We start from the raw sequence: 25,162 nt of genomic DNA, 5'->3' as shown, positions 1-25,162 counted from the left end.
GATCAACGTAAGGTGCTATGCAGATGCAATAGCTCTTCTGGAGGTAGCAGAGCAGCAAAACCTGCTGAGACAATCAATAAACTCTGAACCTTAGGAAGATCATGGATCATCAATAGTTGGGGGGGAGGGGGGAAATCTTTATCAGAAGACTTTAGTTTTTATTACATTGCTTAATCAAATGTGCCCCTTCTGGTTTAAGCAGCAATGCATATGGAACACCAAATTCTGTAGAAATGTTCAACCTATATGTCCTTACGTCTCATATACATTCTCTTTTTTTAAACTAATAGCTATGGAGACTGGGAAAAAGTAATTTTAAACCAGTACTCGAACAATTCTGTTTTTCTTTTTCTTTTTTTTTAGATTAAAACTAGCACTATAATTTGTGTCGGTATGGGACATTCTTGATTTAAAAAAAAAACTTTGCTTCAGAAAGCATGGCCTTTTCCTTAGTTATGGAGAGCCAAGTTTATCCATCCATCCAAAGAGTGGTTACCTGCAAGCACTTCTGTTCTCTCGAAGATGCTCCCATTGGCTGTGCTGGCCATTGAGACCTTGTTAGACAGGTCTTCTCCTTCAGGAGATGATTTTTTGGGAACAATAATCTCATTGTCTATCACAGCTGGTTCAATTTCTTCCTTGTCATCTTTTTTGGAGTCAGGAATAGAGTTGTCCATGGAATCCTAGTGAAGAAAAGAACGTCAATCCTACCTTTAATGTAGAGTTGAGAGCAGTAGTACAATGAGTGCTGTTGAGCATCCTTAAAAGCCAGACTTTGCTACTACCCACCACCCTCTTATTCCAAATGTTTCTTTTGGATGCAATATAATGAAGACTGACCCAAAAATTGGATAGTAAATGACAGCTCCTTTTTGGAATCAGTTAGGAAAGTAACTAGTGTCACACACTACCTATGGACATTAATAATGCTAATAAGGGTTTCTACTGTGCCATTTTCCTGCACAATACATATCATTTTCTCTCCACATTTTTTTTTACTTTAAGAGTGGAAGAGAAAGAGGTTTATGGTAGGTAACTAGGTAGATTCCCGGAAGGTATGCCTTACAGGTCATCTAGACCAACTGCAGCAGTGTCAGAATCCACTAAACCGTTAAACCTTTAAGATGTGTGGACTACACCTCCCAGAAACATGCTGGCTACGGAAATCTGGAGGTTGAAATTCACATATCTTAAAATTGCCAACTTTGAAAAACACTGCATGAAACCACGGCTATCCAACTGCAGCACTAGAGAAGACCTTCAGAAGTTCTAAGGAGACTCATTCTATTGCTTAACTATATTTATTGTCACGACGTTTTTCCAAATAATCCATCTAGATTTCCATTCGTTAATTTCATTCATTCTTTCTTTAATTTCAATACATTGTCCCTTGTCCTGCCTTTTGTTTTAACTGAGAACCACGTTTAACTGAGAACCACGTTTCCCCCTCTTGCAGGGGACACACATTTATATATCTGTAAGCTGCTTTTTCTTTTGTATGTGAAACATTCTATTTCCTTTAACTTTACTCACAGGTAAATCCCTTTTATGATTCACACACCTTGCTTTTCTATCTTCCTTTTCAAAAGTGGACACAGTACTCTTAAGTATAATCTAACCAATCCAGAGTAAAACTGAGTTATTACATTCTGTGATTTGAACATGCTCCTATTATTGCAATGAAGATATTTTTCGTTTTTAGTGGATCATACATGGTGAAAGATAGGAAAGCCAATGACCAGCTGCTTCAGAAATTCAATTTCAAATGGAAATACCTACCATAGTGCTGCTGGTGGCAGAAACCAATTTATCCTCCATATCTGTATAACCTACAGGAAATAAAACAATATTTAATCCTTGCTAATATTAAAATTGTGAAATGCAGTATTTCAAACAATCGTTAGTTTAATCTCCCAAATTCTTTTGGTTAGTTTGCATCAGATCATGCACACTCCTCTATCAAATACTTCTGTCTCACTAGATCTTGCAACCAGTTACAAAGACCTGAATTACAAGTCATTCAGAATGTATTTTGGCTTGCCTTGCAGAGAATCTGTTGGTTCTTTTAAACACCCATTTCTTGAAGGGGGTAGGAGTCCTTGACTCATATTAACCACCAGATATGCCTCAACTTGCAGTGTGCTAGTTTCACAGAGTTTGTTTTTCTTGAGAACACAGTGTACATGAGGGCAGTGTGTTGTTGCAAGGACTCTGTGTTGGGAATTTGGGAAGAACCAAGACCACTTTGTAGATTAGTTGCAAACAGAAGATAAAAACAGAGAAGGGGAAAAAAGTCATCTTCAGAAAAAAAGTGATAACACATTGGGATGTCAAAAGATATGCCCCCAAAAAAGAGTGTTAAAAACATATCAAATTAACCAGAGGATAGCAGTTTTTCTTGAAAGGTGATTTAGGAAATTCAGACAATACGAGATTCTCCCATTGCTGGGCATGTAGAAACAAGGGTATTGGAAGCATTACAAGTTAAATATATGAACCAGGTGGGTTACATTTGAATGATCAGAAAATATGAAGCAGCAAGTTCTCCAAAGTTCTTGAATTCTACCCAACTGAGGAACCATTTTGCATAGACACATTCCCAGGTCAAAGCCAAGAAATTCAATACTGTCATCTGAAATTTATTAGGCAAATGGTATTCAGCAAAGTAAATAGCAGCACAGTAAGTCTAAGTCAAAATGTAACCTCATATTTATGAACTATGGTCTTTTACATATTGAAGCACCATAGTTACCAAAAACAAAACAAAACATGAATTGGACCAGGAATTAGTTCTGAGAAAGACCTACCTGGTTCATCTCCTGAACCTGAAAGCTCATCACCTTCATCATAATCAATTGTTAAGTCTGATCTTGCATCCTCATCATCTGGCAAGTCACCAGATGCAAATTCCTCTATGTTCAGTTTTGGATCCATAATCTCAGTTTCTCTCACCTAAAAAGAGAAAGAGAGAAAGAAATGAACAACTGAAGACCAATGACCAAGCAAACCCTGTGGTTCAAAATGGTGATTTTAACCGCTTGATTTGTTGACTCAGAACATGTGGCCAAATTTCACGAGTATTTGAGAGCTGCATATATGCCAAAACAACAAGAAAATTATTGAAGATTGAAGATTTACAGGGGAAAAAGAAACAGTACCTCTGCAGATAATCACAAGCGAGGTAAGATTAGTAATATATCTAAGTGGGACTGTATATTGAGCAATATTCATGCCATTCAAACTCCTTTGTTGACAAGGATTTAAGCTGGGATTATCAGGTCATCACTTTAGAAACAGGACCTAATTTATTAAAAGCCCAGATCTAGTAGGAAAGAATGTAGTAGTACAATTTGTTGCCCTTCTTGCAATTGTGCTGCCATTCCTCCATAGTTAATTTTAAAGATGGAAACAAGATTTGATACAGTGGGCAAAATGGAATGACTTTCTTACAGCATTGTCACCAATTCACTTTTTTGCCAATCATCATGCAACCCAACTTTTATTTTACTTGTCTACTCTTAGTGAGACAATTGTACTTTTTTCCCCAGACTGTGAATGCTAATATCTGAAGCCAGTTGTATTTAAAGAAAATCTTTTACTTCTCCGAGGCCTTTACTTAAAATATAATAGTAAATGTTTTTAAATGGGACTATTATAGTCAAGTTAAAACTGATAGATTTGTTTGTACCTCAATCTGAAAATTTAGCTGACAGAGGATCAAAGGGCTAGTCTGTAAAAAATATTAACTCACTTGAATTAAGTGTTCCATTAAGAACATTTACCCTTTATAAAGCAAACTCAGTAACTGCCCTTTGAAAATTTAAAAAAAAAAAGGCTTAAATGTTGGGGCCTAAAAACAGTTACAGATATAATGCTAGAATTGCAACAACCGATAAGCTGCTCTACAATACATAAAAGCCAAAGTGACTTTGCCAAGGTTGAGATGTCAAATTACATGATTTTATCAGAGCCCATTTGCCTTGTGCCTTCAAGGAACCAGAGAGGGCCTGTATTACAGTGCTACGAGATAAGCCCGCTTCCTGCTGAATACCATTGAGCCTTGGATAGCGCAGTGACTGGGACATTGCAATTTGAAATTGCAGGCGACTCCACTCCAAAATCAGTGGGTAATTCTGTTACTTTGATAACTTGTGGCCTTGCTTTTGAAAACAAATTCTCCATCTGCCTGAACAGAAGTATCAGAGTTTTCAGGCAAGTAAAATTTAATCCATTCATTTAGCAGTAGCAGTAGTGACAACTTGCGATGTGCAGAATTGGAAATGGACTAGAATGAGCCTTTCAGATTCTCCTATCCACAGCCCCAAAGATTGCAACATCCATTAGAATGTCCTTCTAGAATGTTTATGTGTTGAATTACAGCTTTGCGAATTAGATCAAAGTACCTGATACAAGCTCAGTACCACTTACAGAGGCTGCCAAATGGCTTCAGAAATTTCAAAACAAGGTATGGCGGGATGCCAAGCTGCAGAATCTAGAGCAAGGGTGTCAAACTTGATTTCATTTTAGGCTGCATCAGGGTTGTGTTTGACCTTGGGGGGCTGAAGTGGCCGTGGCCAGTTCAACATTACTCGTGTTGGGGGCGCCTGTGGTGGCCAGAGCACTCTGCCATCAAAAATGGGCTTCCGAGCTCAATTTTTGGCTGTGATGTACTCCTGCGACCCTCTGCCAGCAAAAAAGCAGCTTGGGGCTCTGTTTTTGCTGACAAGGCACCACAGGCCGGTCCTTCACTATTTCCAGGGCAGCCCCGTGGGCCAGATCTAAGCACCCCACAAGCCGGATCTGGCCCCCGGGCTTTGTTTGACACCCCTGATCTAGAGGCTCTGTATAAATCTTGCAAGATCAGAACTCTGCAAACAGGATATGCTAGCAAGTTTTGGCTTCTGATGCCAGGGGTATTGGGAACTCTTTGTGCATGTCACTCATGAACTCATACACTGTGATTCCCTTTTGTCCTCTTTGCAGAACAGACATAATGGACACACCTATATATGCCAACTCAGACTGCATTCACTTTATTGACTCATCAATGCAACTTTTCTTCAGCAGTCATTCTGTTGCTGATAAGAGATTTGAAAAGACTGAACAGATTTTATCACAAGAAAAGAGTTGAAAACAGTAGATGGCGTATGTACTAACAGAGGATAAGCAAGGTCACGGACCAGACATATATAATCACATGGCTTCTAATTAGCAACTACAGGAGTTTAATTGAAAGAGCATAGATAGGTTTTAGTGGTAAAATGAGGCACTTTACATAATCAAAGACTTCATTCAAAATAATGTGTTTCTCAAATTTTAAGACCATCAGAACCAAGCTATCAATATATATAGACTATATGTAGAATATTAACTCTTTTTTAAAAAAAGAAAGAAAAAGAAAAATATAAATATTGGCATAAAACATGCTTTAGAAATACTCTTTCCCACTTATATTCAATACATTGAATAAAAAGGTTTAATTGCATGCATGATCTTGCAGCTAATGAGATCTGTCATCAAATCCTAGAAGGATTTTAAAGTAGTAATCATAATTTTCAGACTCTTTTCAGATTTTGTTGTGGGTAAGTGCTGAAAATCCACTTTCAAAAAAGTACATTAAAGGAAAAATCAGCTGAATATTAATAGCCTCTTTATTTAAAAATCTCATTTTCTGAAAATATAAAAATCCAAGTTTGTAAATGATACATTAAAATACCTAGATATTAATCAATTTGTTTAACGTAACATTGAAAATTTGTTTAACGTAACATTGAAAGTCTCTTTATGAAATTTAATTACAGGTTACCTATCACAGGAACCTCAAAAAGTGATAAGTACTTTGAGTCTAGTTATTCAATGTTGACTGAAGTTGAACATCTTCACCATCCAGATCAGGGTTGTCAAAGTGGCGGCCCACGTAACGTATGCATCATGTGCAGGCCACATCCACCGCAGTTCCACGAAAGGGGGAAACGCCACAATACATCATGTCATGGCAATGTGACGCCACAAGTTTGACACTCGTGATCTAGATGAAGGCCTAGTCACAGCAAGATCTGCCTTGTTAAGGCAGCCATATTTCTTTGCTCCTTTGCCATGTGACATATTCTTGATCTTCAGTTATCTTCCAAAGAGTCCTGCATCTTAGCTCACATTCCATATATCCTGCACTGTTTTATTTTGACTGGGATTGTGCAACATACTTAATCAGGTCAATGAGAGTCTCGGTGGCTACATTTATACAAAATAGTATGCTTAAAACTAAATAGTTTTAACCTGATCCTTTACCATATTGGCCACTGAATCTGGCCCGTTTGATTAGTTTATGGTTCAGTGCTTTAGCACAATGGATATGTCCACAAGGGTCCATCTGGCCATGTATGTGCTGTCAAAATATGTAAGATGATTTATCACAATGCCACTGCCACCATCTTTCAAATTTTGATATACACAAAGAGCAATGGTATATCCATGAAATCAACAGGAGTTGAACTCAACTCAAAAAAATGACTTGTTTTTTTACTGTACCAAGAAACCCAGACAAAGGGTCAACTAAATAACCAGATTAAACAAGTGAACGAAGTTTTCATTTGAAATAGATTATCTGATTCACTCAGAAATACAATGCTGAAGCATAAAGAGCATTAAACAATGTACTTTATATGAGTAATACCAAGTTTATTACAAACTCCATATGAATAGACCACACACTTTCTCCAAAACACACCCCATATGCAGTTTTAATTACACAATTCTATGTGCTCAGGAATTTTAATGCCACAATGGTAGAGTGGTCAAGGTACTTGACTAGGAGGAAGGAGACCCAGAAGCTCACTGGGTGATTTTGACTCAGTCACTCATTCCCTTAACCCAATCTACCTCAGTTTTTTTGTTGAGGGGAAAGTAGGATAGGAGATATATGGAGCCCCCCGATGAAAGACAGGATATACATCTAATATTTAAATTTAAATACATATTGGCTGTCTTTTCTGATTTATATTATTCTCTTGCTTTCTCCCCCCCTCCCCCAAGAATTTCAGCTTTATAAAATTTATTTTTATATATTTTTATATGTAAATATCCAGTAAATATTTAATTGGCAGTATATATGCAATCAGCTTGACTAACTTCATCTGTTCCTCTTAATATTCAACTCAAAGGAGGGGGGAAAGGGGGGGGGAAATATGTAAACATTGCTATTCTTCTTTTAAAAAAGCCCCAAGTTTCAAATGATTTACTTTGCCTGAACAAAGCCCTCCAAATTTGCTTTTTGTAAAATAAGCTGGCAATTTTACATGAGATCCATTAGGCTGTCAGTTATCAGTTTTTTCTGTACCAGAAATATTCACTAGATATATACTGCGTTGGGGGAGAAAAACTAGATAAGAGTTGCTATACATTCCATTTTTTCTATAGCTTATGAAGAGGAATGGGGATGGTGTATTTGATTTGCTGGCTATGACCTGCTTTTTTTTTTTTATGAAGCGTGATATATAAGATTGCTGGCTTGGTTTTTTTTAAAACTCCACCATGACTTCATCACAATACATGTGCCAGAAAGGTTTTTGACGGAAAAGGAGTTCTTGAAGCTCTGACAGTCTCCTTGAGCTTGGCTCTTAATCCACTCTCCAGCTGAATCCTTTAGCTACTAGAGTCTGTCATTTCTACATTTAATCCAGTTCCAGTGTATTTTCTGAGCATTAAGCAGCTTTTACCCATATTGAGTGCCAAGTGAGATTAGTAAACATCATAGGGAGGAGCAGAGGGGTGGAGAAGCAGATTTTCTAACCTACAAATCGCTGAAAGATTTACTTCTCAGCTACCAGCCACAAATCTGTGCAAGCAACAAACATGCCTTGAAGCTGCTAGTTAGGAATGAAACTGCAGAAATATATAAATATTTACCATGCTGATAAGTTAACTGTACAACTAATGTGCCCAATAATGCATAAAAATAGTATTAAAGCAGAGAGTGAAGATACATTTATTGATACGGCTCTCAGGAAAGCCAGCAAACCTAATAGCTTCATTTTCATGACTTGAAATCTTTAGGGTCCACTCAAAAATTATAGTTTAATAACCAGTTTGTTGTTTTTCAGACTGACCTGGTGGTAATTCAGAGCACCCATTTGCAGATCATCTTGAAGACAATCAGATTCTGAGGAAACCTTATTTGTGACTTTAGCAAAAGAAAGTCTATGATTGAAACCTTCAAATCTATCCAAGGATTGTCTGAAACCAAAGATCAGAATTTCCTACTATAGACGTCACATGTTCTGCCGTTTTCAGTAAGACAAATAATTAAACTTCAGATTATTCTATTTAATCCTTATTAATGTGTACATGGCAAAGAAACTAAAACAGCCACAGCAATCAAGTGCATATTTTCACATCCAAAATTCTGAGCCAAGAAGCTTAGAAAATGAAGCATCAATCTATCATTAACAATGTGCAGCCTGCAGAAGTACATTTATTTTTTCAGTACCCTGAACAGAAAAATGTATAGAGCAAATCTGTATATCTTTTACAGTATCTGACCAGTTCGAGTGACACTTTTAGGAAAGCTGCCATTTTTGTTAAGTTTGCCAAGGGGACAAAGAAAGGTGAATTAATTTGCTTCTTTCCTGGGGAACTGCCTCATCCATGATCTTGCATAATGGTAGCCAATGAAGATGTAAAACTTGCTGGTGGGGTGTGGCACTTATGTATGACAGGTGGGTTTAAAAACAATTCTCAAGCCAGTAAAACATTGACTTTAATGGCACTATGATTCTTGCCAGTCTTGATTTTTCAAACATGCTAGTTCTTGATTCTGTTCTGACTCAGATAGGAGGCGCAGGAGGAATGGATCCTATTAAATCTAAAACAACACCCTGCTCCCTCCCAGACACGGTCACACACACTCACGTGTGCACTCTTTTGTGAACGGTACATAATTCAACTGTTTACTTAGGTGGGCAATAATATAGCTTGGCCATATTTGTTCTATTTGCCAGGAATGTGCGGAACAGAACAACTGGAGAAAACAGAAAACTCAAGCGTAGACCATAAGCCATCCTTCACACAATGGGTGGCCAATTGTCTTCCTATGTATTTTATCTTGCTGAGTATCTGTTGACTTTATCAAAATTAGGAAGGTCTGAGACAAATGTATCTTTATCAGGGCTATTCATTCATAATCCAATCTGTAGGTGAATGGAACAAGATTGTGCAAGATTTATTTATTGCAATTTCCAAATAATAATAATAATAAAATGAAAATGTCAGATCCAATCTAAACATCTAGCAGATATGCAATCAACCATATTATTCCCAACAATAATTTGGTAATTTTTTAAAGATTCTGAACATTATCGTAGCAACAGGTAGGAATATATCAATATTTATATTGATATATTGATCATCAATTGTGTTGTAAATGTTGTACCTTGATGAACGTATCTTTTCTTTTATGTACACTGAGAGCATATGCACCAAGACAAATTCCTTGTGTGTCCAATCACACTTGGCCAATAAAATTCTATAAAAAAATAAAAAATGAATGCCAGGAAAACATTGCTACGGTATGTATATTTAATTGGCCCACATTTTTTATATAATCATGTTTTATTTTCAAATGCTCATGGAACTTTTGAAAATAATAGCTGATAGTACAAGAAACCAACAAAAAGAATCACAAAGTCCTACATAATATTATATAATAGTGAGAAAAATGTTCATTTTTAGTTCCTTATACTTAAGAAATAAGTTTTCCATTTCAATTTGCAGGGTAATGCTCTTCTAGAAGTACAGCATATATAAGTCCCCCAGATGATCGATCCCTTAAACACTTTGATTCTAATGCATTTGGCCAGGAATTATGCAAATTTTTAGTTATAATGTTTATCATTCCTAATGCAAAAGTTGCTTCATCCAAGCTTGCAAAGCAAGATCTTGTCTCATTTCCTTTTGGTTAAGCTACTGATACTTCTATGTTAATTGACCCACATTTCAAGTGCAAAAATTCTCTACTTACATACACAAATGGCAAAAACTGTTAAAATGACTTTAACTCTAGAAGGGATTTAATTCCATAAAAAGTATGTGTATGTCCTTATTTTACCTCATCCTGATTTTCAAAATTGTTTTAAAGAAATTTAGGGTTCCCTGGAGGCTTACCTTCCATCAAAAGAAACTTTGCTTGCCAGTATAAATCTTTCAGTTAAAGTATATGTGGAACAAGAGTTAAGCAGGTTCTTGTAGGTGCACACAATTAAGGCAATCCGTTAATCTAGTCTAAAGCATTACCCTGGTTTTTTTTTTCAAAAGCACAAAGTTTCTCACGCAATGTGTTAGTTTTGGTTCAGCCAAATCCTTTAGTTTGTAACATGGTTTAAGTTTAGCATGATACGCGGTGCTAGCTGGTATTTTGAGAATGGCAGGATACAGAAAAGGTTAACTGAGGACTAAAACTTAAGAGCGAGATGTCTGCTACCATATCTTCATCCCAACAGTTTATAAGGGACTACAGCAGAGGTCTTCAAACTTGGCAGCTTTAAGACTTGTGGGAATTCTGGGAGTTGAAGTCCACATGTCTTAAAGCTGCCAAGTTTGGTGACCCCTGGACTACAGCATCCCTTCTGTCTAATTACTTCCAAAACTAGCAGGAGAAAAGTTTAGCTACTAATATTTATTAATTAAACAAATTTACATAGTATTTTTTGGCCTTGGAGGTCTCTAAGATGCATTGACAAGGTTTAGGGCAACTTTACTGTAGCAATAAGCTCACCAGATTTACCTAACATGACTTAACGGACTGTGTTATTTGGACAGAACCTTATTGAGAGAATTCTAACGGGAGCCCCAAAGGACAAACCTGGCACTCCCATAGCTACTCCCCCTCCTGCAGTTACCACATAACCTCTTGGCAGCCTACGTGGTCGGGAGAGTGTCTCAGCCAAAGTAAATCTTGTGCTCTGCAGTTCATTAGGTTTTCAAATCCCCCATTTACAAAAATGCTGCTTTGAGACTTGCTGACCATTTGGAAAATTTGTAATCTTTACATCTGCTCTGACTCCTGAAGTTCCTTAAAAAAAAAAACCTTTGCTAAGGGATTGGGTAAAGTGGTAAAAGGTTTAAGTCTTATAACAAGAACACTGAGCAAGAAAAGAGAAGTATCACTTCATTCAGTCTTATGACTCCACAATTCTAAGGAAGTTCAGAGAATCCTTCTGTCAGCAGACTCTGCTGAAGTTATGGTCATGCACCGATTCAACTCTGTAGGTAATCAAACAAAAGGCCTTGTTGTGCAAGACCTCCACCCCATCCCTCCAGCTAGTCAGAATACAAACTACGTTTTCAAAGAAAGTCACTTTTGAATGGGAACTAATCCTATGAGCTCAGAGAGGTAAAATGCTTGGATTATATGCCTTCAAGTTATTTTCAACCACTAATGTCCACATAGATTTCCTCCATGATCTGCCCATAACTTGGTCTTTCAGGTCTTCTAACACTGCACCCATTGCCACTGTAACTGGAATCATTCATCTTGCTGCTGGTCATTCTCTTCTTCCTTTCCCAGCGTTAGAGACTTTTCCAGAAAGCACTTGCACTCTTTCTGAATGTGTGAATTACAAGAACATGGATGTAAACAGAATAGGCAAACTAAGAGGGCTAGAATTCCTAATTTAAATTATCTAAAGATAGCTTTTTAGGTAAATAAAGCAGTGGTCCGGACACCATCCACTTAGTATAAGCAGTTCAAAGTCATGCTAAGTAAAAGAGAGAAAGAAAGAAGTGACATTGATTTCTCATATCAGTAGTATACTTGGACCCAGCCAAGTATATATAGCTTGATATCCAAGTTAACAAATGAGATACAGAAGAACCAATTCTAATGATCTAAGTCCCAGAGCTCACTGTAACCTCATTGCAAAAAAAGGCTTTAAGAGTTGTAAATCTTATTTTACAAAGTTTTCTCTCTGGTAACACTGTACTCCAAACTAGGGCATATAAAACCTTTGCCAGACCTATACTTGATTACTGTTCACCTGCCTGGAACCCTCACTGTATTTCAGACATCAATACATTAGAGAGGGTCCAGAGATATTTTACTAGGAGAGTTCTCAAATCTTCTGCTCGAAATAAAATTCCCTATACAACCAGGCTTGAAATCTTAGGTCTAGAAAACCTCGAACTACGTTGTCTACATTTCAACCTATGCTTAGTTCATAAGCTTATTTACGAAAATGTTCTACCTGTAAATGAATACTTCAATTTCAACCATAATAATACAAGGGCCATCAATAGATTTAAACTCAATGTAATTCACTCTAATCTTAATTGTAGGAAATACGACTTTTGCAACAGAGTAGTTGCATAATCTACTTGATCCTGTTGTTAGTCTCTCTAATCCCCAGACCTTTTACCATAAACTGTCTACCGTGGACCTTTCATGTTTCTTAAGAGGTCCCTAAGGGGGCGTGCAAAAGCGCACCAGTGTGCTTACCATCCCTGTCTAGTGTTCCCAATTATATGTAATCATTCTATGTGTTTATGGCTATGTTTTGTCAATTTATATCCTTTTTTTTGTGCCAAAAAATTTTCGTGTGTCCATGTCTGTGTCTACTCTGTTTTCTTTTATTTGTTGACAAATAAAATAAATAAATTGCAGAAAATTACAAACTTAACAGCACAAAGCATTATGTGTTAGTTCATAATGCCCAACCAAATACCATTAGTCATGAGCATAAAACATGTACTGGGTACAACTGGTACTCAGAAACATGTAGCCTTGGATCTTCCATTTTGACTATATACTACTACCTTTTTATTTATTTATTTTATTTTTATTTTTTTAATTTATATTTATATCCCGCCCTTCTCCGAAGACTCAGGGCGGCTTACACTAGGTCAAGCAATAGTCTTCATCCATTTGTATATTATATACAAAGTCAACTTATTGCCCCCAACAATCTGGGTCATTTTACCTACCTTATAAAGGATGGAAGGCTGAGTCAACCTTGGGCCTGGTGGGGCTTGAACCTGCAGTAATTGCAAGCAGCTGCTGTTAATAATAGACTGTCTTAGCAGTCTGAGCCACTCAAGGTTAACATTAACATTTTCAGCACAAAGATGCATTCTACCTCCATGCTTGGTCTATTATTTTAACTAAGCCTCTCAACTAGTTTGCCATATCAGATTAACTTTTTAGTGTCAAGAAAGCTTGATTTAATTACTTAAGTGTATAGCACTCTGTCACTTGTTATATCTGGGATATTTCAGATGTAGTTAGCCTGTATTCAGATATACTACAAAGATAATCCAGGCTTGTTTGTACAGCTAAATTCTTGCATGATGTCCATGCTAACTGTTTTAATCAAATGAGGATGCCTAAAGATTAGCATAACTTTTTAAATTTGTAACTAATTAAGCATGACCTTTATGGTTAAATTGCCTTTGCAAAATCATCAGTTTTGACTGATGTACATCTCCCTAGCACCATCCCTAGGAAATAGATAAAAGTTAAATACATGAATACATGACATGTAATAATTCCAATCTACAGTAGTTCATGATTTTAAAAGATTAAAGTTAGAAACATGTGTGGCTCTTCAACTATAGTTCCCAGAATTCCTCAACTATAGTCCCCAGACTTATATAATAACAACAGAGTTGGAAGGTACCTTGGAGGCCTTCTAGTCCAACCCCCTGCCCAGGCAGGAAACCCTACACCATCTCAGACAGATGGTTATCCAACATTTTCTTAAAAATTTGCAGTGTTGGAGCATTTACAACTTCTGCAGGCAAGTTGTTCCACTTATTAATTGTTTTAACTGTCAGGAAATTTCTCCTTAGTTCTAAACTGCTTCTCTCCTTGATTAGTTTCCACCCATTGCTTCTTGTTCTACCCTCAGATGCTTTGGAGAACAGCCCGACTCCCTCTTCTTTCTGGAAACCCCTGAGATATTGGAAAACTGCTATCATGTCTCCCCTAGTCCTTCTTTTTATTAAACTAGACATACCCAGTTCCTGCAACCGTTCTTCATATGTTTTAGCCTCCTGTCCCCTAATCCTGTCCCCTAAGGGATGCGGTGGCTCAGGGGCTAGGAGATTGAGCTTGTTGATCGAAAGGTCAGCAGCTCAGCGGTTCGAATCTCTTGTGCTGCCGTGTAACAGGGTGAGCTCCCGTTACTTGTCCCAGCTTCTGCCAACCTAGCAGTTTCAAAAGCACGTAAAAATGCAAGTAGAAAAAATAGGGACCACCTTTGGTGGGAAGGTAACAGCGTTCCGTGCACCTTTGGCATTGAGTCATGCTGGCCACATGACCACGGAGACGTCTTCGGACAGCGTTGGCTCTTCAGCTTTGAAACAGAGATGAGCACTGCCCCCTAGAGTTGGCAATGACTAGCACGTATGTGCGAGGGGAACCTTTACCTTACCTTTACCCCTAATCATCTTTGTTGCTCTTCTCTGCACTCTTTCTAGAGTCTCAGCATCTTTTTTACATCGCAGCGACCAAAACTGAATACAGTATTCCAAGTGTGGCCTTACCAAGGCATTATAAAGTAGCACTAACACTTCACGTAATCTTGATTCTATCCCTCTGTTTATGCAGCCCAGAACTGTGTTGGCATTTTTAGCAGCTGTTCCACAATGCTGGCTCATATCTAAATGGTTGTCCACTAGGACTCCAAGAACCCTCTCACAGTTACTACTATTGAGCAAGGTACCACATATACGGTACCTGTGCATTTTGGGTTTTTTTTGCCTAAATGTAAAACCTTACTTTTTTCACTGTTGAATTTCATTTTGTTAGATAGCGCCCAATGTTCAAGTCTGTCAAGATCTTTCTGTAACTTGAGCCTATCTTCTGGAGTGTTGGCTATTCCTGCCAGCTTGGTGTCATCTGCAAATTTGATGAGTTCCCCATCTATCCCCTCGTCCAAGTCATTGATGAAGATGTTGAAGAGTACTGGGCCTAAAACAGAGCCTTGGGGTACTCCACTGCATACTTCCCTCCATGTGGATGTAGTTCCGTTGAGGACTACACGTTGAGTGCGGTTGGTCAGCCAGTTACGAATCCATCTGGTGGTGGTGCTGTCTAACCCACATTTTTCTACTTTATCTAGTAGTAGGTTATGGTCTACTTTATCAAATGCTTTACTGAAGTCCAAGTAAATTATATCAACAGCATTCCTCTGGTCTACTAATTTTGTCACTTTGTCAAAGAATGCAATAAGATTAGTCTTATTGCATTCTTTAACCAGAGTTTATACTTTAACCAGAGTTTAACCAGAGTTGCTGGGAACTCCAGTTCAGTAACATCTCAACAGACTGTTCATCCCATTCTATAAAATAAAGATATTTAATTAGGCAAATAGATGCATTAGTAGTAACTGCAGAAAAAACAATTACTACCAACCTGCCTTCCACTGAGGACCTGTATATTGCACGAGTCAAAAAGAGGGCTGTGAAAATAGTTACCGACCCCTCACATCCTGGACATAAACTGTTTCAAGTCCTACCCTCAAAACAACGCTATAGAGCACTGCACACTAGAACAACTAGACAAAAAGTTTTTCCCCGAATGCCATCACTCTGCTAAACAAATAATTCCCTCAACACTGTCAAACGAGTTACTAAGTCTGCATTACTATTAATCTTCTCATAGTTCCTACCACCCATCTCCTCCCATGTATGACTGTATGACTGTAACCTTGTTGCTGGTATCCTTCAGATTTATATTGACTGTTTCCCTATAACTATCATTAAGTATTATATCTTATGATTCTTGACAAATGTATCTTTTCTTTCATGAATACCGACAGCATATGCACCAAGACAAATTCCTTGTGTGTCCAATCACGCTTGGCCAATAAAGAATTCTATTCTATTCTATTCTATTCTATTCTATTCTATTCTATTCTATTCTAAACAGCAGAAGTTACTTTCAGGCCAAGAAAGATAACTATTTTCTTGCGTTACTCCCACACACATTTTAAATCAAGATGGCCTCAAAAATACCATTTATCCAATTTGGGGGAGAGGACTTGGAAAAGTTAAGCAATGTTGGCCTTTTTTAACATCTAGATGGCAACCACTAAGAAATCTCAGGACCATAGGTTAGACTGAAAAACTATCCCAGAAGGCAGCAATGACTAGAAAATGAGAAAATATGTCCATACAGTCACCAGGAATTTAGTTCTCAAAGGACATTTTTATGATGACATTGCCACAAAAATAATTCATTCCAGAAAAAAAAAAGTTAAATTACTTTGGAGTCAAGTTCAACCTCTGGTGTTTACACAGATGTATCCAGTGCAGTGTTCTTGGCAAGATACAAGAATACTTTGTCATTTCCTTCTTTTCTTCCAGGATGCATTGTGCCTTACTAGTCTGGTCTACAGCAATAATCTTCCAGTACATTTACACCCTAATATTAACCTGGCTTGACCCAGTTTAAGATTCTACATCAGGCAAGGTGGCCAAGGAAGAACCACCTGCATACCTCACTGAAAATCCTGTTGTAAAGTTTTACTTTATCCAAAGGATGTCCGTATTGTTAACGGAATTATTACTTTTCCTGTCCCCACAAAAAAGCTCCTTCAAATCCTCTGATTAGATATGATTAGATCTTTTTTCTGTAGGACTGTAGATATTCTTCCTTTTAATTAAAAACCATCTCAAGCATCAAACATGTAAATTCTATATGCCTCAAATAGATATACACTAATAATGTCCACAGCATATTTAACTTTTGTAAATTTCTGCATACAATGCTTTGAATTTTCCACTATATTCAGAAAAGAGACCCTCATAAACATTTTTACTGAATTACAATACAAGACTGGATTGGAAAGGCTAACCATTAATTCATACAGTAGGTCCTCAGAATACCTGCTTTAGTGAACATCAGTTGCCCATTTTCTGAGTCCAGAGGTCATTGTGTCAGATAATCAGTGTGCATCCTTCCTCCCCCTCAAATTATTATTTTTTGCAAGGTTAAAAGCAAAATCTGTTAAGTGATTAAATGAAATACATCAGTATTAGCATTTGGCCAGCTGTAGAATGTTGATTAAGGCATGACAAATGACCACTTTATCTGAGGGGTTTTAAGTAGTCATTACAATAAATGTGTGATTGCTTCCCAAAAAAACAAGGAGTTTCCATAAGCTATGCTTAATTATTGTGATGTCTCATTTACAAAGAGCAAGATGGGGAAGATTGATAGATTGTGAATTTGTAACAAGGACATAACCTTTTCTCCTAAGGTAACTCCATCAAGTAGAATATATTGCACTACTGGTATTGTATTAACATTAATGATGGTTTATATATATATATATATTCTGAGGTTTTTGCGGGTGTTTGTATGTAGGTCTTTGGTTAGCCATTTCAAACCCCTCCAATCCATACATGCAGCAGACTAACACCCACCCACTACAGATGTAGCACGACCACGAACACGAAGCCAAACAGCAGCAGTGCAGCTCACCAGCTCAAATACCCCTGCAACTCAGACTAATCTGAGCACAACCAAGCCCCCACCCAAACAGGACACACCCCCAGCCAATCAGAGCACACACACACAAAAACCCATCCAATCAGTTCAAACCCCCACTAGCAGTTAAAAAGGAAGAAACAGCTGCAATCACACATTGCTCCCAGAAGCACGAAGCTGAAGCCTGAAGATGACGAATGAGACTTCATCGAAACGTCGCCAAGACACTTCCAATTTTACGCGGGAGAAAACCCGAATAACCAAAGACCTACATATATATAGTCTTCGGAGAAGGGCGGGATATAAATTCTCATATATATATATATATATATGAGAATTTATATCCCGCCCTTCTCCGAAGACTCAGGGCAGCTATAGGAAGTGGAAATGAGGGACAGTTAAGAAGTTGACTCATGTGAAATTACTCAGTTTGGAGACCTGGTGGTTACAACAAAAATATGTATGTTGGCATGACTGAAAAGAGAAATCATGTTCTTCCACACGTATCTACAAAAAAACAATATGTGTTAAGTGGACTGCTTCTCAGTGAAGCTGTAAATGCTAACTCTCAACATTTTTCTAAGAATAGTTAGCAATGGCAGCAGATCTTATACGTGACTTAAACTTCTGAGAATGTCAAGTTGTTTAGAAAGCTTGACTTACTGGGTATAATGAGTTTAAGAAAGAATGTTCTTTTCAGAGGCAAATAGCACTGATTCAATTTCATTTGTATTTCATTTTCAAATGCATGATTCAACTGCATTTGCAGTCTTGGCATATAATCATAAAAAATATGTTAAAAGGTGTGCATAATATATTAAAAAAGCTTAGCGCATTGCAGTGATATCAGAATATATAGATTTCACATAATTCTCCACATTACAGTCGCATTCCCATAACCTCTTATTAGACAGTCAAATTAAACTTAGAGAAAATTAATTGCAAGTAGGTATGTATATAGAACTGCAATGCATGTCTGCATATAAAAGATATTATATAGTTTTTTTTCTTTTAAGGAAACAATTCTTATTTGCTTCAGAACTGAATATATCCAGGGTCATTCCTCCTAAGTTTCAGTATATTTACAAAAGGCGAGTCTCATTAAAGCTTTTAAAAAGAAAGCTATTAAACCTAAGATAAATCAGTTGTTTGAAAATGATCAGACTCTGCTAACTTCTCACACCTCCATTGATAGGTTCTGCTGCAAACTGGCAGTGCAACCCTCCTGTGTTTCTGGCCCCAGGAAAAGTCGATGTTCAACAGGTTTACCACATATTTTCTTTATATCAACAGGAACACAAAACGTAATATTAAGTTCTCATGCTGAGCACTGATGCTTTCAAATCTGACCTTATATAATAACTACAGACACATCTTGCTTGGAATTATTTGCAGAATCTATCTCTGCTCTATTGGGAAGTGCTGAACTTCTTGAGTCCCCTCAGATCTACATTCTATGGCAGATCACTGCTAGAATCTGTCTGAGGGCTTCTATTACTTCCAAATTTGATCAATTTGCCAAGTGGTCAATAACAAATGCTAGGAAGTCAAACATCCCTTGGGAAAATTTACCTTCCCTATCTAGTTCATAACAATGCCAACAGCTATAAAACGGTAAGAGAAATGCTGAGCTTTCATCATGCTTGTGTACATTCTGTATGCATGTTGACTTGATTGCCATACAAGGTCCTCTCTCCTCATTCATTGTTCAGTTGACAGAACCAATATTCCCTAACTATGCTTTCCCTGCTCTACAAGACTCAAAAGGTTTCAGGTCAGATGAACATAGAATGTATTCTTCATTAAAGACTGTTGCCACTAATGTTGCAATATATCTTCCTCCATTTCCTATGTGACATAAAACAAACACTAGGAGGTTGTCTTTACCCCCCAGGAGTTGTTTCCACTTAGTCATCTTCCATCTCAAATAGCAAGCTGTAGACAAAATCAATATGCCACAGTACTACATCATACTTTTTCCGCGTGTGTAGTCTTTTCAGTGTGACATACTAGGCAAAGAGAGCAAGGCATATCAACTATAGCAAGAATTTTCCTAGGAAGAGTTTAGCCAGAACCACTTACTTTCTATGGTGCTATTCCCCTCTCTATAAAGTTTTACAGTACCACAGCCATACATTTAGACTCAAGAATTCTGAGCATTTCACTTAGAAGAACAGTGGGTGTTTGACAAGTGGTGAAGTGGTACAGTTTCAAGTGATAGCAGTGAACAGGTAGACATAAAGTATCTTACTGATATTGAAGTCCCACAATGTAATAAACAAGATCCTAATTCATTTGCTAGTAAATATGAAAAAAGCTAACTCAATTTAGGGTGGCAGGATTGACAATGAAACTGAGCCAAAACAATGCAATATCAACATTCTGAAATATATTTTATAATGGCCCTAATTTTGTGCAACTTTTCTACCTCATTCAACTCTAGATTAATACAAAATCAACGAAATATAATCTTTCTGTTGTTAGATATAAAATTCAAATAGGCTAGCAGCTAAATTAATACAAATATCTGGACAATCATTTGGCAGCCAAAAGATTCAGTAAATTGTAGTGGTCTTCCAATTTTGGTAGCCCTAAACTAGCAGCTCTATTCAACTTATATTAAATTACTAACAGGCTCTTAGATGCTTACCAGTTTTTTAGCACCCAGTAAGTTTGTTAGGTCTACTTATTTCACCCCAAACTGTGGGTGTGACCTATAACCCAGTGGCAGGGAAAGGATGCCTGAAAAGATCTAATGTTTCTTCAAATACAACCAAGTCAGAGTTCACAAATATAAAATCATATTGCAGTTCTTTGATTTTGTTTTTATATATTGTGTGAATCCAGTGACTGCATTTGCATAAACAGCCATTTATGATCTATTCAAACCATGGTCCCCGAACATTATAGCTTTATAGGCATACTATATACATAGTACTATGGGGTCAGCCTTAATCAACCCACTGGCTTGCTAATTTCTTCATTATTTGTTGTTTCTATTACTTTATACTTCTATTAAAGTGGGAACATGTCTAAACAATTCATTTGCCATAATAGTTATATGGGAAATATTGTGAAGTCAAAGACTGAAGCCAGTTAAGATAACCTATACAAACTAAACAAACATCAATTTTTTCTTAACATTTTTTCATTTCAAATTTCTTTCCTCTGTGTTTAAAAGATTTAAGGTACTCTCATCTTCTGGAGACGTGAGTTGATGGCTTTGGATGGTACAGTCCCAACTATATTTAATTTTATGGCACGTTCTGTCTCCTGTCACATATCCCTACATGCTAAACGACTAGAAACTGTAGAAAAATCTCAAGAACCACACAAAATATTCAGCCATTCACTGCTAAACATATTCTGGAGATGCTAATAAAAGGAAGCTAGTCTTTTTTGATTTTGTCAAACTACAAGATGCTTCTAACACGGCCAGTCTTTGAACAGGGAGTTGTATCATACTGGCCAACTGAGGGTATATCTGTACTGTGTCTCAGCCTGTCTAAACCACATGTTATAGATTAGAAATAAAATTACATATTTAGGCTAACAATGCTGATTTGATTCCGAGAGACAGAAAACAAAACTGGGAAAGAGTAGAAAGAACAAGCCTGAGGGATCCATGGCAGCAGGACAGGACAAACCGGTTTGTTCATTAATAATGCTGCACTACTTTTCAAAACAATAAGCTCAGCCAGATTCTGATATTTTTTGAAATTAGATTAACACTGCCTGAACACCAAGATGGAAAAAAAACTTGGCATGCTGCATTTACGACACAATCTGATTCCCCACAGCAAGGCTTTGTGAATGCCAACTGTCACAGAACTGTAAAATGTGATTCATGCACCACCCTTTCATTATAATCCTGGGGGGGTGGGGTGGCCTTCCAAAAGAGTTAAGAGGAATTTGTGCAAAATAAAAGAGTAAAAAGCAGCATTAAACCAGAGACGTGTACTGTAGGTAAACCCGTATCATAGAGATTAATCAATCAAAGCTCTATTATTAAAATATGTCAGGTGAATAGCCCACGAGGAATCTGGAACACAGTTTTCAGCAAAAACAGAAAGCCAGGGAGGAAATGTCTAAATAGACTATAAGTTTCACAGCTTGGGTGATAATAATTTTAATTCAGTTTCTCTCAACCATATAAGGCATTCTTTTATAGAAAAGGTATGTACAGATAGTCCTCGACTTACAACAGTTCATTTAGTGACCACAGAACTGAAAAAAGAGGCTTATGACCATTTTTCCACACTTACGACCTTTGTAGCATCCCCATGATCACGTGAGCAAAATTCAGATCCTTGGCAACTGAGCCATCCTTATGATATTGCTGTGTGTTCCAAGGTCATGTGATCACTTTTTGCAACTTCTTAACAAGCAAAAACAATGGGAAAGCCAATTCCATTAACAACTGTGTTACTAGCTTATCAACTGTGGTGATTCACTTAACAACTGAGGTAAGAGAGGTCATAAAATGGGCAAAATTTACTTAACAAATGTCTCACTTAACAACAGAAAATTTGGGCTCAATTGTGGTCTTAAATTGAGGACTATCTGTAACCTATCACAATCCAGATGTTACTGAATTACCACTCCCAGCATCCCTCAGCATTGGTTAAATTGCTGAGAATGGCAATTCAGCATCTCCTAGAAGGCTACAGCCTTTCTGATCCTTCTTTTACAGAATACCAAGTAGTTAGAATCTCTGAACTTTTTTACTAACCCAATAAGGCAATAAAATCAGCCCTCAGATTCATATAACTTTTTGCATGGATCCACTTAAAACAAGTAAGACCCCCGCATGTATTTTAGTATTCTATCAAATTAAGGCAAGTTAGTATTTAGGACTCCCTCTGAAAAGCTAGGTAACTATATATTTTACTAAAGACTGAGGAAACCACCAACAGAACCTTTGACTGAGAAAGTGCAGGAATGTATAAAACAAAAGTGTTCAATTTCTTGAACACTTTGTTATCTTGAAATTCTCTCAGACTCATCAGTTTTGAGGCCAAGACTTTTTGCATTCTTAAACTAAGTGAATGTTGCCTCTGATGAAAAGTTTACAAATTACTACTGTGCTTATAACTAACATAAGCTGTGCAGATCCATTACTAAGAAATGAAACTTTGTGTTCCACTAACTAAATGTAGAATTTTTAGGAACAATCTGACAAAGGATAGTAAGCAGCAAATACAAGACGGTTAAGAATATTTATACCTCTGAAGTCTACAGTCATACCCAAATCCAGCAAAAAACAAAACCAAATTGCACGAGAAGATAACAGAACATCACAGTACAATTACAGGCAAAAGCTCAAATGACAGATAAGAAAGCAGGACAAAAACTAAACTGGCAAAGGAGTAATACAGCTAATCTGAAATAAATTAAAGGGGAGGGATCAAGAATCAAGTCCCTGTTTATAAACATCACCCTTCCACTCTAGAAATACAAAGTCGTCCCTCACTCAAGTTACTAAAAACATAAGAAACATTTCCTAAGTACAGGCTGTTGAGAAGCAGTTTAGTCATGAATTATTCCTCTATGCTGCTGTTCAAGCTTTCTGATCTTCTCCCAGCATAACCTTATAAAGCAAGTTGCAACTAATCTCCCACTATCTCCTCCGAGACACAAAGCTTTAACGAATTTTATTAGATTTTTATCACGCCTTAATTACTTTATAAGTAACTGTGGCAGCGAATATGTCTAGTACCACTTCCTCCTCCTGTTTTTCCCATAAGGGCCCTGGTGAGGTGGGTTGGGCTGAGGGAGAGTGACTGCTCCCCCCACCTCATCCAGCTGGTTTTCTTGGCTAGGTTGTTACTAGAACTCAAGTCTCCTGAATTCTAGACCAGTAACTTAATCACTCCACTAAACTTCAGAGATCAGCAACAGGCAGACCAGTGTTTGGCAAGGTCAAAGGTTGAAGAGTGTTTGCAAAGAGGATACAACAGCTTGGCCAAATAACCTGAGGAAAAGAAAGAAGCAAAACAGAAACTTTCTTTTCTCAAAAAAAGCAGAAAGAGGCCAATGCCATCAGGACCAAAGCAGTCACATTCAGATTTACAGGAAAACCCCAGATCTCTAATGTGTCAGGACTCCTGGGAATTTCACTTAATGGGTTCTGTGTGACGATGGAGAATTGCAACAGAGCCAGGCTTTGGGTCAGCGGTTACTCATTCCACAGCTATGAGCTGGAGGAAGTGCTAAATAAGGCAACAACAGGGCATGCTGTTTGCCAAACTGCGCTGGTACTTGGGAGACTGAGAACATTTGGGGCGGATGGGGGGGGGGAGAGGAAAGAGGCCAGGAATCCACCAGGCAGTCAATGAGATGATGAAAACCATCCCGCTGGTCGTAAAGGACTGAGGAAGGGATTGCCAAGCGGGGGCGAAGCCTCTCCCCCCTTCCCCAATCTCAGTACGCTCAAAAGCTATCGAGAAGAGAGCTGCGGGTGAAGCAAACGCTGCGCTAAAAGTAACACAAGACCGAGTGAGAATAAACTACTAAACGGGGGCCGAAGGGGTCGCAGCGTCTCTCTCTCTCTCTCTCTCCCTCTCTCCTAACTTCCTGCGAAGAAAGGGCGACTCGCTCCGGCTTTTAGCCCAGCGTCCCTCTCCATTCCGGCGTTTGGAGAGAGGATTACTTGAGAAAAAGGGGCGGATTTCTCTTCAGGAAAAGGGGGACGGGGGTCCCGCTCTCCGGCGTGGCCCCGGGAGTAAAAGGGCGATCTCCCTTTCCCCCCCCCCCCATTACTTGATCCGCAAAGCCATCCAAAGGGCGAAGAAGATCGAATCCCGGTACCCAACTTCGTCCTAACTCCCTCCAGCGAGAAAGGTTTACAAAATCAAGGCCGGGCAATCCCGGGCTAATTTCCCTGCCTCGCTTCTCCCCACCCCTCAAAAACAACCCACCACCAACCCTTTGCTGCTTTCCCCCGCCTCCTCCTCCTCCTCCACGCAAATCCCCGTCAAAGCCACTCACCGACTCCGCAGCCACGCTGACGGCGAGCAGGAGAGCGGCGCACAGGCCGGCGAGGCGAACGAGTTGCATGGCGTTTTGCAGGAGGCGAAGAGCACTGAGCGAAATCCGCCGCGATGAGTCCGATGTAACCCCCCCGCGTCGGCGCTCAGCTTTCTTATAGGCGGCCCCGTCGCGGCCCGCCTCCCTCCCTCCCTCCCTCTCTCTCTCTCTCTCTCGAGGAGGAGCCGAAGAGGGGCCTCTCGCTTGCAAAGGGCGGACGGCGGGAAGTTTCCCTGCTTTCGCGAGTCCTTTCGTATTGCTCGCACCGCCCCTCTTCTCTCGCTCCCTTTCAGGCACGTACCCCGTGTGCGGCGGTGTTGTTCCCCGGCCCTTCACAACAACCGGTCTGGGTCGTCCGCCTGTTTCAATCTGACATGGAGAGTGGCCGCCAGCGGGCGATACGTGTCGCTTCCACAGCACGGGAGTAATGGAGGATGCTTCCTTGTTGATGTTGCCCCGCGCTTGGGGCGAACAGGTAGTCATAGACTTACGACCACGGTGGAGCCCAACATTTCACTGGTTAGGTGAGACGTTGTTAAATGACTTTTGCCCCCATTTTACCACCTTTCCTGCCACGGTTATTAAGTGAATCGCTGCAGTTGCTAAGTAACGTGGTTGTTAAGTGAACGTGGCTTCCCCCATTGATTTTGC

General features: G+C 38.6%; 1 protein-coding gene across 1 annotated transcript in view; it reads right to left on the bottom strand.

Annotated features, from left to right (window-relative positions):
• Window positions 1-24,628, bottom strand: part of SDC4 (syndecan 4) — a 28,063-nt gene extending 3,435 nt beyond the window's left edge. Inside the window, exons 1-4 of the mRNA XM_058175659.1 lie at window positions 24,473-24,628; window positions 2,808-2,952; window positions 1,780-1,829; window positions 497-683 (exon numbers count right to left, since the gene is read on the bottom strand). Coding sequence (XP_058031642.1) covers window positions 497-683; window positions 1,780-1,829; window positions 2,808-2,952; window positions 24,473-24,541 — 451 coding nt within the window. The 5' untranslated portion in view covers window positions 24,542-24,628. The remainder of the gene's footprint in view (window positions 1-496; window positions 684-1,779; window positions 1,830-2,807; window positions 2,953-24,472) is intronic.
• Window positions 24,629-25,162: the final 534 nt, after the last annotated feature.

This window comes from Ahaetulla prasina, chromosome 3 (genome assembly GCF_028640845.1).
Source record: "Ahaetulla prasina isolate Xishuangbanna chromosome 3, ASM2864084v1, whole genome shotgun sequence".
Classification (NCBI taxonomy): Eukaryota; Metazoa; Chordata; class Lepidosauria; order Squamata; family Colubridae; genus Ahaetulla; species Ahaetulla prasina.
The sequence above is the reverse complement of the archived record's forward strand: the minus strand, read 5'-3'. Positions and strand labels throughout refer to the sequence as shown.